The following is a 17440-nucleotide window of genomic DNA, read 5'->3' on the forward strand; positions in this document are numbered from 1 at the left end:
GAATGCAGAGGCACTTGACCACTGAGCTACAGACCCAGCCCCTTTTATTTGTAAGACAGGGTTTTTCTAAGTTGTCCAGGCTGACTTCAAACTTGCAATCTTCCTGTCTCAGCCTCTTGAGTCACTGGGATTATAGGCGTGTGCAACCATGCCCTAAGATACACATTTCTTGGAATTTATCATGTAATAACAGACTGACAACAGCAAGATTGAAAAGGGATGGAAAAGTCCCCAGTATTTAGTACTGAGAGTAGTAATATTTCTGACTATATATACTGACTTAACTGCCAAAGTTATTTTAATGGAAAATTAATTTTAGAAATTAATGATAAAAATATGAATCTCATCAAGGCTAGTGACTTCAACTATAATTTCAGTATTAACATTTTAAATCCATTTTAAAATAATTATAAAGCAGAATTTTTTTAAGATATATCTGGTTACTTTCCAATGTTACTTAAAAATTTTATATCAATAAATAAACTTTGTCACATTTATAAAAGTTCTTCACTTGTTTGATTAAAAAGTAACCCAAAACTTCTGGACCAGTCAGACAATGCATAAAAATTTCACCAAAAGCAAAACAAAAAACCTTCATAATTTATAGGTATAGGTGAAATAACCACTAAGAACAATCTTGCTCTGATGCATTTATGGTTCCAATATGTGTTACAACATTTAACATAATTGTGGTGTATAAAATCAATTTTTCACCTTATGCATTTAATTTTGGTGCACAACCACTAATTACTTTCACATTGAAGTTATATTTTTGCTGTTTCTATTCTTGAGAAAATTTCATAGGCTAAAAGACCTAACTATTTAAATAATGGTTTTGAAAAGCTCGTTATTAATTCTAGCAAAGTTCTAGGAAACATTTCAGAACTGAAACATGCAGTCCATGTGATTAATGAAGAACCAAAAGTTTTTATTTTCAAAGTTAAAGATCAAAGTATTTAGAGACCTCTTGGCATTCTTTTTTAATGAGCCCCTTAGTGTCAGGGTCCTTCCCGCAGGCAGTCTACGATGATTTACAGACTCAAAATCACTTATTAGACTGATTTTCAAAAGTGAATGTGGAAAGTAACGTGAACAAAAATAAATATGCCCACCAGGAAAGAAGGGGAAAGGAATTAGAAATAATGATCATGTAGAAAAGTGGAAGAGAAGGAAAAATAAAGACTGGGAAAAAAACCAAGATGAACTATAACTGCACCAATTTTTTTTTTATGAGCCTTGCTTTGTTTTTATTTGAGAATGTCAGAATTAAGCATAAATAGCAATAGCAATAATTTATATTGTTTGGGTCTCTTTTGGCATAAAAATTTTAGTTAACCACTTTTTTCTAGGTAGGCACAAAACTGATGTAGAAGAATCTGGTTTGTGCCCTTTAAGAATATTCTAGTGAAGAAAGTTCATACCAACAATTGCAAGTTGACTTAGAAAGCAAGGCCGAGGTATTCTGCAGTTAAGCAATCAGAAGATGAACATTTTAAAGGGAAGTGAAACTTCTAGATTTCTGTAACCGATGCACATATTCACTCTCTCTTCTTCCTAAAACCCACTTGAGGTTACAGGACTTACCAAAGAGACTGAATCCATAAACAGATGAGAAGCAGGATGGGTAGAATCAGCCCAGTGATTTTAAAGAATCTTTGTGACGATCAAATGATTCTACTGATGGATAAGCCAGAGGAACCTGTTCTTGCAAACATGTAGAGAAGATGGTTGAATGAGATGTAAAGGCCATTATTCCTTAGAGTGGGGAGCATCTTATGTGCCCATGGAGCATAAGATAATTTTTTTAAAAAGTTCCTTCCCCTTGAGACAAAAATGTGAAACTTAAAATCAAGGATTAAGAAAACTACTGTTATATATAACCAATTAGAACAAATAAAATTAAAAAAAAAAAGGATTAAAAAAAGAAAAACAAATTAGGAGACGAAAATACAAGAGGATCAAAGAGATCCAACATCTGAGAAATGGGAGTTCTCTAATGTCCACTGAGTGCCTCGCTCATTAGTTTTCCTTTAAAAAAAAAAAAAAAAAAAAAAAAAAAAGCATTGCACCAAAGCACATTATCATGAAATTCCAGATCTTCAGATATATAGAAGAATCTAAAACCTGAGAGGAAAAAAGCAGGTCACATGTGAAGGATCAGTAATTAGAATATTGAATGATATTGAATATTAGAATGATACTGAATTACTCACCTGAATTAAAATGATATTGAATTATTCACCTAAGCAATGTTACAGTTTGCATGTGAGATGTCCCCCAAAAGCTCATGTGTGAGACAATGCAAGAAGGTTCAGAGGAAAAACGATTGGGCTGTGAGTCTTAACCCAATCAGTGAATTAATCCCCTGATAGGGATTAATTGAGTGGTAACTAAAGTGGTAGGGTGTGTGGTTGTATATATTTTCTATCTGGAGAGTGGATTTTTCTCTCTCTCTGCTTCCCTCCACCACACTCTCCCGCCATGATGTTCTGCCTCACCTTGAGCCCCAAGGAACGGAGCTAGGCTTCTGTGGATTGAGACCTCTGAAACTGTGAGCTCCCAAGTAAACTCTTCTTCCTCTACAGTTGTTCTGATTGAGTCTCTTAGTCATAGCAGTGAAAAGCTGACTAAAATAAGCAAAATTTGAAGGAAGGTAATAGAGCAATAAAAAGAAAACATTTTCCAAACTAAAATTCTGTGTCCAATAAAATTATTACTAATCAAATGTGAGGATAGATGATATTCTCACACATGTAAGATAGAAAAAATTTCTGTTCTATGCACCTTTTCTGGGAGGAGGTGCTCAACCTAAACAATACTGTAAACCAGGCAGAGGGTACAGGAAATGAGGAGTGCCCAGGAGAGAGAAGACAGCTTGCTGTTGGCCTGGGAACAGCCTCCTGAGAACAGAGGATGAATGGCTTCAACCAGACTACACCAATGGGAAGGCCGACATACTTCAAGGGGTTTATTGATTTTTGATTGGGTTAGAGAATTTAGAGATGAATATGTGACAGGCACATAGAAACTACACAGCTCAGGGGTAAATAACAGGTCCAAAGTTAAAATAATATAAACACTACTCATTTAGTCAAAAAACTGACAGCTGTGCTGAAAGAATGGTGGAGACCATGTATGGATGGGATGTCTGTATGTGGGGCGCAGTCAGGGATTATGCAAGAGGCCCAACACTTCATCAAGCACAGGAAGAGGTCAATACCTCATACTGAAAAATAGCAAGCAGAAGTATGAGGTTTTTTTTTTGTTGTTGTTGTTATTAGGAATGAACTCAAGGGGCACTCTATCACTGAGCTACATCCTGAACCCACTCCGACCCCTTTTCTTTCTCTCTCTTTTTTTTTTTTTTTTGGTACTGAGGCTTGAACCTAGGGATGCTTTACCACTGAGCTACATCCCTAGCCCTTTTTATTTTTTTTATTTTGAGACAGGGTCTTGCTCCATTGCTTAGGGCCTTGCTAAGTTGCTGAGGCTGGTCTTGAACTTGTGATCCTCCTGCCTCAGTCTCCCCCATAGCTAGGATTAAAGGTGTGAGCCACCACACCTGATGGGAAAGAGTGTTTTCTAATTTAAGTCATGTAGAACAATTTTAGTTTTAACATTATGAACATATATTCCTTTCATAAAATTGGAAATAAAAATTTGGGGAAGAATTATCAAAATATGACACTAGTTAAAATGTGGCATGGTTCTGAGCTACTTAGTTGAGGAATAAAAAGAGACAAGGAGAGAAAATATGTTAACCTTGAAACTTCTTTGAGTTATATAAATTTTGTGATGCAGGATTACGGGTATTTTTTTTTTTTTGCATTAACCATATTTATAGGATCAAATGTAAATAGCATACTATATGATCATAATGTAGGTTTGTTGGTTATGATTTTTTAGAATCAATCCATACCTAAAAAGTCTGCAACAACCTCCTTGTCAATGTAAAAGTAATAGCCAACTAGAGGCAGGAGTGGGAAGCTGGGCCACACGGAGTTGCAGAGGAGCAGAGGTCCTGATTTCCTCATCCTACAGGGCAGAGCAAAGGAATTCTGTCTAAAGTTGATGGCACAAGAAAGAGAAATCCAAGTACATGAACGAATCAAATTCAGGAGGACCACAGGAAAGGAAGAGGGATTCCCACAAGGAGCTAAATATCTTGACTTACATCAATGAATTGCAGTTAAGGTTTCAAACAAAGGTTAAGTAACCAAGGAATGAATGGAAACAAACATGTTGTTTAGAATGGGGATGAGGAGAATCACCAGAACATGTAAAACTAAGAACTGCTAGGGTGATAACCTCTGAAAACTAAAACTGGGAGGAACAAAAGCCCTTCTCTCAATTTACTGCCATTCTGTATCTTGTATGTGTGTGTGTGTGTGTGTGTGTGTGTGTGTGTGGTGCTGGGAATTGAACCCAGGGCCTTGTGCTTGACAGGCAAGTACTCTACCAACTGAGCTATATCCCCAGCCTATATCCTTTTAAAAAAAAAATTATATATAAGTATGGTAGGATACAGAGAATGACCTGGAAAGATAGAAGAGGTTTTTAAAAGGATACTCAATGGAAGCTGACTAAAGCACATCTTGCTTCTGTTCCAGCTGTGCTTTGCTGGTGATATAGCTCAGTGGCAGTGTGTGCTCAGCTTGAGAGTTCAATCCCCAGCACCAAAACAGAGTAACTGCAGGGCATGGTGACACACACCTATAATCCCAGCAACTCAGGAGGATTAGGCAGGAGGATCACAAGTTTGAGGCCAGATTCAGCAACTTAGAGCCTATTTCAAAATAAAAAACAAAAAGGGATGGGGATATGGCTCAGTGCTTAAGCAACCCTGAGTTCAATGCCCAGTACCAACAAAGAATAAAGAACAGAATAACCACTGGCCAGAAAAAAATTCAATAAATGTTAAAGGAAGTAAGCAAAATCAAGAACAGCAAGGATTAGCCAACTTTAGCAAGTAGGCTAAATCTAACCTGCTGTTTTTATAAATTATGTGTAAATTATATACATATATATATATGAGAGAGAGAGAGAGATTATAAGTGATAAAACCAAAACCAAACTAAGCAACAAAACCCTTGACAATATAAAAGTATTTGTAAAATTATCAGAACACAGCCATACCCACTCACCGATATATATATATATATATATATTGTCTAGAATTAATTTCAAGCAGAGAATGCAGAGACTATGGCCTATGAAGCCCACAATATTTACTATCTGGTCCTTTATAGAAAAAGTTTGCCAACAACCATCCCATCCCAGGACTTAAGATTGTTAGTATTTAATGTAACTATTGATGGGGTTTGATATAGATGTGCCATTTTTTGTCCTTGTTGTTTTTGCTTCCCTCCTTTGTTTTTGGATTAAATGATTTTTAGTAAAGCATTTTAGTCTCTATTGGTTGTATTATCACTTAGTGAATTTTTTTTTTTTTTTTTTTGGTACTCAGGATTTAACCCAGGGTACTTTACCACTGAGGTCTATCCCCAGTCCCCCTCACTTCCTCCCCAGTCCTTTTTATTTTATTTTCACACTGGGCCTCAGTATATTGCTGAGACTGGCCTTGAACTTGCAATCATCCTGCCTTGGCATCCAGAGTCACTGGGATTACACATGTGTGCCACCACTTCTGGCTTAGTGTATTTTTTAATCTAATGACTGCAATATTTATAACTAACTTTTCATGGTTTGAGCTAATATTACATTTCATGTGAAAATAAAAGCCTAGCGGCCAGAAATTGGAAACAACCCTGAAACTGAATATATAAATGGACAGTCTATATGATAACATAACCGTGACACACCACCTCTGCAGTAACCAGCCCTCTAGAAGCCAAACCCAAACCCCTGAAGTGATCCATTCAATGGCCAGGACTTGGCTAATGACTACCAACATTCCAATATTTTGCCCTCACCTCTGACTCAGAAAAAGTCAAATGTTCCCCCAAAATAATCACATAAAATGCCTGCTGCTATTTAATTTGTGTCCAGGTTGCTCATGTCAAAAACTTCCAGTGTATGAAGTCTGTTAGTTTTACACTATATAATACATGCATCTGCCATATTTAAGGGATTGTGACGAACTCTTGCTACAGCAAGTGCTGAATAAATGTGTTTATTTTCATTATTGGGTGGTCTCTACTCTCACAACTCAAATGTTCATCAATAGCACAATAACTGATAAAACCATATAATGGATGATATAGAAATGAAAATAAGCCACAGCTACATACAATTTGGATTGAGTCAAAGATGGTGAAGAATACTTAGAACATTTAATTCCCTTAATGTCACAGGAGTAAAACAAAAAAAGATACTCTCCCACATTTTGCAGATTGGAGTACAGGAATCCTTCAACCCATGGCCAGGCCGCCTACAACTCTGACTTAGCATCCTCCTTTTGTAGAACCTAAAGATCAGTCAGAGATGTAGGTTTCTAGTACTCTCAGGTGTTTTTCTGAAAAATGTGTCTAGTCCTGGGCATGTCCAGACTCCCTATATATATGAGAGCCCGAACTCCCCCACACATCTCCTCCCCATCCTTTCCCTCCCAAGTTTTTTGGTCTGTTTGCTGCTTATGCCATCCCCTTCCCTCTGCCCCAGGTGGCTGCAGGCAGCCTATTTTAAAAGCTTTTGACAAACACCACTGGGGAGGTTGGTCTAACTTAGAGGGGGTGAAACAAATGCAAACTTCTGAGCTGAACCTCAGGAACAAACAGGTCAAAATGCACAACCAGTTTTTTGAAGACAAGGTCTGCATTGCATTCTTTGGCACTAAGTTGTCACAGCAGTTGCCAAGCTGGGGACTAGGGTATGGTAGGAGGGTAAGGAAAAACACCAAAACTTCCACCAAAATTTACGTTTTCAGCCAGGAGTAATGGTACACACCTGTAATTCCACCAACTCAGGGGGCTGAGGCAAGAAGATCTTGTTCCAGGCCAGACTGGGCAACTTGGTTAGCACCTGTCTCAAAAAATTAAAAGGCTAGGGATGTAGCTCAGTAGTAGAACACCCCTAGGTTTAATCCTCAGTACTGCAAAAAAAGAAAAAAAAAATTGCTTCATTAAGCATTTCCTTGGTTGTTCTAGGTTTTTATTAGATATTGAGGTTTCAAAAATTTGACTCCTTTTAACTTAATGGTTATTTTAGTAGAGGAACAGAGTTTGGGAGTTCCCTATGCTATTTTTGATTATATCACCCTACATAATATTCTAACATGATCAGACTTTAGAAATGAAGGATATGTTAGTGGTTGCCAGGGAGAGTGGTATGGTTTATACAAAAGCAACTTAAGGGATTCTCATGATGATGGAGCTGTTCAGGATCTTTGCCTCTGGTGGAGAGATGAACACAAATGGTAAAATTGTTTAGAACTACACACTGAGTACAAAACTAGGGAAATCTGAATAAAATGAATGGTTTCTATCAGTATTGATTTCCTGGTTTTACAAAATGTACTGCAGTTTTACAAAATATTAATACTGGGGAAAACTGAGCTCAGTGTGCAAGGGATCTTTGCATTATTTCTTAAAACTCCATGTATATCAACAATTATTTTGAAAAATCAAATTTTAAAAAAAGTAAGTCAGAGGATTCAGACTGGAGGGATGTTTTAGAAATATACTATCAAAATTACTGGGCTTATAAAATTTTTTTTTTTACAGATTCACAGGTTAGATGAAAAGAATGTTATGCTTAAAACTAAAATAACTTTTAATAAATTAAACAGGGGGCTGGGGAGATAGCTCAGTTGGTAGAGTGCTTGTCTTACAAGCACAAGGCCCTGGGTTCAATCCCCAGCACTGCAAAAAAAACAGGTCTTTAATAAAGAAAGCACCAAACTATAGTATAATTGATGGTGATTTTTCTTTTCAAGTATTTGAAGTAACAGAGCATCTTATGATTAATGGTAGCTTAGTTTTGATGATTTATAGTATATGTTTGGAATGAGGAGGTTGACTTAGAAGACTGTGATGATGCTTTGGTTTTAATCACTGAAGTCAGATAAACACAGTATATTCAGCACAATAGGACAGACTGCAATTATTAGGAACCATACAGTAATTATTCATGTTTTTGTTTATACATGTAGGACAATATAATTTCAGGAACAATCACAAAGAAGTATAAAAAACTTTAATAGGAAATGGAAGAGATCATAAAATATTACATGTGACTTTAAAGGAACTACCTCAATATTTCAATACTTGTTTGCTAAACAAATCACATAACACAAAATGCTAAATAATTCTATTAGTCTTTAAAACACCTAAATAAATAGATGAAAATTCAAATTGTCTAGTAAGCTATGTTTAACCTTGTTTATTACCACTCTGTAAAGATAATCATGGTTAATACAATTTAAGCATTTACAGAATACTATTTACATCCAATACTGATATGTTAAAGCATCCCAGGGAACCCAATATCAGGTTATAAAGAAGCCTTATTTAGCTTATTTAGATTTGGGGGTAGTGAATTTGGTAGGGGTAAACATATTTACATTTTATCAAAATAAAAACATTCTTGAAGAACAAAATGACCTATAATTTTACTCAAGAGCACAAATCCTTATTAAACTGTCACAGAAAAATAATGCTTTAAACAAAAATTTTAAGATACATCAACGACCAGTAAGTTTCAAACAAAATGTAGTGATCAAAATATTTAACTGTCCTTGCTCAAGCTTCAACAAATACATTCAGTCTTCACTGTCCGAACAAATCAATTTTAGTTTCTTCATAGTCCTCCATCTGTCTTTTAACATGACACTTGTTCGGTTGTTGAATTTATAATGTAATAGTATTTTAGACCAGTTTCCCTCTCCATACTTCCTCACACCAGATCTCAAATTCTTGTCTTCTTCCCAAAGCCATGCCTTTTTAATAAAAAGTAAAAACAGTTATTTCCAAATGGTTCTTTGAAAGGAGCACACTATTTAAAAAAGAGCAATTGTTTTTTGTTAAAATAATGCTTATAGTCTCTTAAAGATGGAAGAATTTCTCTACATATTTCTTAGAGACCTCATCCTCATTGTAAAACATTTTAAAGGGTAATTATTATTGCTATTCATTTTACATAAGCTCAGCTACCCAAGATCAGACAGCTAGAGAGTGAGAGAGCTACTTTTGAAACCAATCTGTCCAACTTAATTAAGGTAGATTGCTTTTTTATGATGCTTTTATAATTGCTCCATACCTCTAAAACAATTTATAAATGTTTAGTACTTCATTAACAAACTCAGTGAAAATCCATCCTATTCTGCCAACATTGAGGGAAGTATATATACACAAGCAAACCTCAAGTCTTCTCTAAAATTAATTTTTTTTTTTCTCAAAAATACAATTTGTCTGGGCAGAGTGGTACATGGCTATAATCCAAGGAACTTGGGAGGCTGAGGCAGAAGGATTGCAAATTGGGAGCTAGCCTCGGTAGGCCCACAGCAACATAGTGAGACCCTGCCTCAAAAAATAAAAAGGCCTGGGGATGTTGCTCAATGGTAAAGTGCTCTTGGGTTCAACAACCCCCATACCCCCAAAACGAAAACAAAATTTAAAACATTTAAGATATTTTAGAAGAAAATGACATTTTAAAAATAAGACTGAACGCCATACATACAAAAATTACTTACGTTTGGCATTTGCTACAGGTGACCAACTAATTATTCCTTCTCTTGGCAAGGAGAGTTTGACTACCTGTGTGATTATTTAAGACTTCTGCAATTTTAGACTCATTTTTAGGGAAGAGGCGGGTGGGTAACTGGGGATGGAATCCAGGGGCACTTAAACATTGTGCTAAATTTCCAGTCTTTTTTTATTTTGAGACAGGACCTAGCTGCTGAGGCTGACCTTGAATTTGTAATCCTCCTGCCTCAGCCTCCAGAGTCACTAGGATTACAGGTGTGTGCCACTGCATTTGGTTAGACTTCCACATTTTTCAAGAAAATCTACTTAATCACCTTAACTCATTTGCATGAGAAAAAAAGTTGATAAGGACATGAAGAAAAAAAAAAGAAACTTATGTGCATTGTTGGAAGGAATATAAAATGACACAGCTACTATAGAAAACAATATGGCAGTTCCTCAAACAATTTAAAAATAGAACTATCATATGATCCAATGATTCCAGTTCTGGGTATATACTCAAAAGAACTGAAAGGAAGGACTTAGAAGAGATATTCATACATTCATGCTCATAAAAAAAAGCAAGATGTTGTATACAGATATAGAATATTACTCATTTTTAATAAGGAAAGAAATTCTAACATGCTACAACATGAATGAACATGGAGCAACATACCAAGTGAAGTACTTTAGACACAAAAGGATGAGTACTGTATGATTCCACTGATAGGAGGTGCCTAGAACAGTCAAATTCAGATAGTTGAATAGTAGTCGCTAGAAGAGGAGGGTAAGTGTTAATGGAGAGTTACTGTTTAATGAGTAGTTTTAGTTTTGCAAGATGAGAAGAATTTGTGGATAGGGGGTATTTATTAATGGCAGGACAATGTGGTGGTGGTAGTGGGTAGACTGAGCACTTTGAAGGTCATAGCCCAGGACACAGGCTCACTGAAGAATGAGACCTATACACAGAACTTTAGAATGCTTCTTTTCTCCCTATCTCACAATCTTAAACAGGATCCTGTATAACAGAATTACAACTAGAAGAGGTGCCTCAGTTCTTTATTAAGGAGCCTCAAAAGAAACCCAAAGACAACTAGAGACAAAAACAAGGACACTAGAGGAAAATATAGCCTTCAACACCAATAGCTATAGAAACTTAGTAAGCAATAACTCTTAGCCAAAACAAACCTAAAACCTCACACCAAAGGCAATATACAATATCCAGCTATCAACAAAAACTACAAGCACGTTAAAAGGCAAACAGTTTCTGGAGAGATGAAGTAAGCATCAGAACCATGCTCAAGCAGCTAATCACAGAAACTGTCAGACTTGGAATTTAAAATGATTCATTTAATACACCAATGGCTCTGATGGAAAAAACAGACCACATGGAAGTACAGAGGGGCAAATGTAAGAAATAGAAAACCCAAGAAAGAATCAAAGGGAAATGCTAGAAACCAACAACATAGTAACAGAAATGGAAGATGCCTTCTATGAAGTCTTTAATAGACTAGAGAGAGCTGAGGAGTCAATGAGCTTGAAGATAAGAGAAACTTTTCAAATTAAAAACAAAGAGAAAAAAAGGAAGAAAAAAGGGGGAAAAAAAAATCCCAAGAACTTTAGGAAAAAACAAAAATCATAAAAGATGTAACATGTTTATAATGGGAACACCAGAAGAGAAATAGAAGAAAGATTTGATGTAAAAATGGCTGAAAATTCTCCAAAATTAATGACAGAGAACAAACGATAGACCGAGGAACATTAGAAAACACCAAGTAGGGTAAATAACAAAAAATTGACATCTGTATACCTCATATTCAACTGCAAAAAGAAAATCAAGCATAAAATTACTTATGACTTGTGGTCACAAATGGTGGCATTAAGTCAGTATTTCTCCTTTTGAAAATTCACCAAAAGTAACAAGGAAATAAACAAAATCCTAAACTCTGAAGAACAGAAACTAAAACAAATGAACAAAAAAGTGGTGTGCATACGAGAGAGAGAGAGAGAGAGAGAGAGAGAGAGAGAGAATTTTTTACAACCTGAAGTGAAGGGGCACATAATGAGGGTAAACCTTAACAGATATATGAGGAAGGAGGACACAGTTACTTTGCCTTCAGATCTCAGAAGGTCTGTGGTGCATACTTTTCCAAAGTAAGGTAAATACCCTGAAGTGCGAGCCCTATGTCCCTTTATGCAAACATCAGAAGCTTCCCTCAATCTATTATCACTCCAAATGGTAAAAAAAAAAAACAGTAGGCTTAAAAAAAGGAATCAAAGAGTAGTAGTATGAGTAAGCAAATCAAAAGTAGAAGCTGCTTGGTTAAATTCATTGAGAGAAACATTAAGGCCAATATAACCTTGAGTCACAGAAAATATCACTAGTAGCTTACAACTTGACAAAAGATGTCCATCACATCTCAACATAAACCATTTTTAGATCACTTGTCAAGAAAAATATCACCTGAAATAAAAAAGTATAAAGTTCCAGACACAATAGAATAACAAGCACCAGATTTATTTACCTGTTGTAAACAACTAGAAAAATCAGACAAAACAATTAAAAAATAGCTTGATATTGGACAGATGGTACAGGACTATACCAAGTGAGGATACAAATGAATTAAACCCTAAAACTGACTTGCCTTAATAAAATTTTCTGATCAAATAATGTAATTCTTTGTTTTTACACACAGAGGATTTGTTGGAAGAATGGAATATAAAACTTTCAAAGTGGATATGTCTCCCCTTACCTTTGATGGACTATGTTGTTACTTTGTTCATATGCATTATTCAAAGAAAATTTAAGATACCTGTCTTTTCCTAGGTCGCTGTTTTTCATGAGTTACAGGTTGATTCTTTGAAACACATAATCTCTTCCTTTCAGTGGATCTTCTGTTTTCTTTCTTTTTTTTCCCACCTAAAATTAAAAATATTGCCATCAAAAATTATTTTCACATAAATGCAAATCGAAATTACACTGAAATTTCATCTCATACCAGTCAGAATGGCAGTCATCAAGAATACAAACCGGGCTGGGGAGATAGCTCAGCTGGTAGAGTTTTTACCTCGCAAGCACAAGGCCTTGAGTTTGATCCCCAGTATCGCCAAAAAAAAAAAAAAAAAAAAAAAAGAATACAAACCACAGGAAATGCTGGACAGTATGTGGAAAAAAGTAACACTTTTACAGTGGGTGGGACTGTAAATTAGTACAACCACTATAGAAATCGGTATGGAGGTTTCTCAAAAGACCAGGCATGGAACCACCATACTCCATATTTATCCTAAAGAATTAAAATCACCAAGCGTACTGGTACACAACTGTAATCCCAACAGCTCAGGAGGCTGAGGCAAGAGGATCATGAATTCAAAGCCAGCCTCAGAAACTTAACAAGGCACTAAGCAACTCAGAGAGACCCTGTCCCCAAATAAGATATTTTTAAAAGGCTGAGGATATGGCTGAGTGGTTAAGCAGCCCTGGGTTCAATCTCCAGTACCAAAAAGAAAAAAAAAAAAAAAAAAAGAATTAAAATCATCATACTATAGTGACACTTGCATATCTATATTTATAGCAGTATAATTCACAATAGCTAGACTATGGAATCAGTCTATGGAATCAGTCTAGGTGCCCATCAATGGATGAATGGATAAAGAAAATGTGGTATATATACATAATAGTTTTATATACAGCCATAAAGAAAAATGTCATTTGCAGGAAAATGGATAGAACTTGAGACCATTATTAAGCAAAATAAGCCAAACTCAGAAGGTCAAGGGTCATGATTTTTCTCACATGTGGAAGCTAGAGAAAAAAAAGGAAAGGTGGGAGGTGGTCCTGTAAAAATCAAAGGGAGATCAGTAAAATAGGTGGAGAGGAAAGGAGGGAAAAGGGGAAATACTAGGGAATATTAGTCAAATGATATTATATTGTGTGCATATATGAATATGTAACAACAAATCTCACCATTATGTACCACTATTATACACCAATAAAAAATGTTGAAAAATTGTTTACATGTTAAAGGAAAAAGAGGAATTACATTATTAAAGGCTATTATAAAGTTCCATCTGTTTTTAGCTATTTAAAAAAAGAACTTGATGTGTTTAATTTTTTCCTTCAAATCTGGAAGCAGTAAGGTACAAGAATCAACAGTTGTTTGAGATCAGAAGGAAGGGTGTTTTGAGTTAGATTTTGTTCGTCTTTAAACAAGTCATCTTCCTTCCCTGAGTCTGTCTCTCCATCATCTGTTAAAGAAAGGAAACATTTATCACAAATGATCTTTGAAATTTTCTAGTAATGTTTAGGGGTACTTGACATATGAAGTATAACCTTTCCCTCAGTCAGTTCAGTAAGACAAGAAATAAATGTGCATATATAACCAAAAAGAAACAGAACTATTAAATATTGAAAGATAACTGTTTAGATAGAAAACCGAAAAGAATCTATAAATAAGTGAAACGGATTAGCAGAATGGTAGGCTATAAGATCAATACACAAAAAACAATGGGATTTCTATACATTAATAATTAGCAACAGTTAAACAATCAGAGTCAGGCACACTGGAGCATGCCTATAATATTAGCATCTAGGGAGGCTGAGGCAGGATTGCCAGTTCAACCAGCTTCATCAACTTAACAAGACTCCATCTCAAAAACAAAACAAAACAAAAAAAAAAAACCAACCACAAAAAGTTATAAAGTGTGCCTGGGTGCTCACGCAAACGCCCATGCGAGAGGTCCTGCATTCAAACACCAGCACTCCCCAAACAATGGATAATTCAGTGGTTTTTAACATATTGAGAGTTGTTAAAACTACCATCACAATCAGTTTTAGAAACTTTTCATCACCCCAAAAGAAAACTTATACCCGCTTCTCCCAAACTCCTGGCTCCAGAAAATAACTAATCTACTTTCTAGCTCTATATAGATTTGCCTATTCTGGATGTTTCATATAAATGGAGTCATGCAATATGTGGTCTTTTGTAAATGGCTTCTTTCACATAAGTATATGTTTTCAAGGCTTATTCATGCTGAACCACAGACCACATTCCTTTGTATTGTTGAACAATAATCAATTGCATGGATGGATCACATTTTATCTATTAATCAGTTAATGGACATTGGATCACGAACTGCCCATCTGCTTTCCACAGTAGCTGTACAATTTTACATTTCCACCAGCAGTGTATAAGGCTTCCAAATTCTTCACATCCTTAACAGTACTTGTCATCACCTTTTTGTTTAAAGTTCTCCTAATTGGTATGAAGGATCTTGTGATTTTAATGGTGATTCTCCTAATGACTAATAATGTTGAGTGTCTTTTTATGTGTTATTGTCCATTTGCACATCTTAGGAGAAATTCCTGTTCAGATCCTGTGCCCATTTAAAAATGAATTCTAGGTATGTCCCTTATCAGATACTGTATGTGATTTGCAAATATTTTCTACAATTCCATGGGTTGTCTTTATGCTTTCTTTTTAAAATTTTTTAATTGGTTATATACAACAGAATATATTTTGACACAAGGGTTCTTTTTTAATTTAACAAGATTCTTCCAAAATTATGTGTTGAGAGAAGTATTCCACCATGGTCTCGAGCATCCCTGCAGTTTTGCTGACTGTACAAAGTTATTCATCTTCTGATACCACAAAGTTTCCACAGCTAGTCAGACAGGTCATGGAAATAACAGCATGACCACGATGGAACTGCTCTCTCCTGAGGGAGGATACTGGATTGTTTGCTATATTATACAATGTTTTGTGGTGTACTCAAAAAAGTGCTAGGCACTTGACACCTCGTTCCTCAAATGAAATAAAACCGGCTACATTCATATCATCTATCTGGGTCCACTGCATTGCCCGGAGACTTAGGGTTGATGAATTGGCACAACTACAGTGATTAGCATGCAGTTACACTGTAATAATTGTTTTACTCTGACTGGGCATTAACCTTTGACACCTATGAAGTGGAAGCAGGTTTATTGCTTATAATCTCTATGGTTGGGAATTTTTTTTTTCCTGACAACATGGAAGATCAAAATACTTTAGAATGGAAAAATACTCTTGAATAGTCAGATTGCCCTCCCACATATTCAGTTATTACAAAACTATAATAACAGAGACAATACAGTGGCTGGGGAAGACCTGGGTTCGATTCCAAGCATTGCAAAAATAAATAAATAAAATGAGACTATAACATGGCATTGTTGCAAGAATGGATCAAGGTACTGAAACATAAATGAAAACATGATATATGTATTGGCTATGCTCCAGTCAAAAAAATGGAAACCATACCAACTATGAACAGAGATTTTGATATTGGAAGAATTGTTTATTTATTTTTTGGTATCAGGGATTGAACCCAGGGGTACTTAATCACTGAGCCTCATCCCCAGCCCTTTTCTGTTTTATTTTATTTTACAAGGTCTTGCTAAGTTGCTGAGGCTGTCTTTAAACTTGTGCTCCTCTTGCCTTATTCTCCAGAGATGCTAGAACTAAGGGTGTGCGTCACTGGGCCTGGCTGGTAATTGTTTAAGCAGATGCTAGAAGACTAAAAAAAAAAATAAAAAGGGCAATAATAAGTTAATAGATAAATATGTATTAATAGACAAATTCAGGATTACAGTTGGGAGATTTCAACAGCTCTGTCTGTAACCAGAACATGTAGACAGGAAATAAATAAGGATACTGAACACCTGAATAGCACTATTAACTTGACCTAATTGTCATTTTAAAACACTCCATTTAATAATAGCAAAACTGCAGGGATGCTCATGGGCCATATTCTTCTTAGGTGTACATCAAAAGTCACCAAGATAAACCATACTCTGGGCCATAAAAAAATCTTTCACAATATTAAAATTCTACAAGTATCTTCTCAGACTAGACCAGAATTAAATGGGAAATTGATCACACAAAGATATCTATAATATCCTTAAATTATTTGGAAGTTAAGCAAGCTACTTCAAAATAGTCCATAGGTTCAAGAAAAAAATCTCAACAGAAATGAAAAAACAGTTCGAACTGAATGAAAAACCAACATGAAATTTGTGGACACAACTAAAGCAGAAAAAAAGGACCTAAAACATTAAAAATACATAATTGGACTACCTGGGCATGTAAGAATAAAAAGAAACACCTATACAGTGTTATGGGAAAAGTTGGGATAATGTCAGATTTGACCATGGTAGCACTCAAATCAAAGTTTACAAAATTGTGAGAAAATAGTATTCCTGGAAAATATTATATGTGGGCAAATTTTTTAAATTAATTTTGTTCCTTTTAGTTATACATAACAGTAGAATGTATTTTGACATACATATACATGGAATAGAGCTTCCCACTTTTGTGGCTATACATGATATGGCATTATACTAGTCATGTATTCATATGTGAACACAGAAATGTTATGTCCAATTCATTCTACTGTCGTTTCCATTCCCATCCCCTGTCCCTTCCCTTCATGCGGCCTCCCACCCCCCCACCTATTGTGAGTCAGTATCCACATATCAGAGAGTACATTCTGCCTTTGGATTTTGGAGATTGGCTTATTTCACTGAGCATGATAGTCTCTAGTTCCATCTATTTACTGGCAAATGCTATTATTTCATTTCTTTATGATTGAATAATATTCCATTGTGTATATGCACCTCATTTTATTTATCCATTCATCTGCTGAAGGGTAACTAGGTTGGTTCCATAGCTTAGCTATTGTGAATTGAGCTGCTATAAATATTGATGTAGCTGTCACTATAGTATGCGGATTTTAAATCTTTTGGATGTATGCCAAGGAGTGGGATA

At 35.5% G+C, this 17440-nt stretch overlaps 1 protein-coding gene across 5 annotated transcripts in view; it reads right to left on the bottom strand.

Annotated features, from left to right (window-relative positions):
- Nucleotides 1-7997: 7997 nt before the first annotated feature.
- The window catches only part of Terf1 (telomeric repeat binding factor 1), a 33995-nt gene continuing 24552 nt past the window's right edge, over nucleotides 7998-17440 (bottom strand). For all 5 annotated transcript variants that reach the window (XM_047529162.1, XM_047529179.1, XM_047529170.1 and 2 more), the window contains 2 exons: nucleotides 12455-12561; nucleotides 7998-8896 (listed from right to left, as the gene is read on the bottom strand). In XM_047529162.1, coding sequence (XP_047385118.1) covers nucleotides 8720-8896; nucleotides 12455-12561 — 284 coding nt within the window. In that variant the 3' untranslated portion in view covers nucleotides 7998-8719. The remainder of the gene's footprint in view (nucleotides 8897-12454; nucleotides 12562-17440) is intronic.

This window comes from Sciurus carolinensis, chromosome 1 (genome assembly GCF_902686445.1).
Source record: "Sciurus carolinensis chromosome 1, mSciCar1.2, whole genome shotgun sequence".
In the NCBI taxonomy this organism is placed as follows: Eukaryota; Metazoa; Chordata; class Mammalia; order Rodentia; family Sciuridae; genus Sciurus; species Sciurus carolinensis.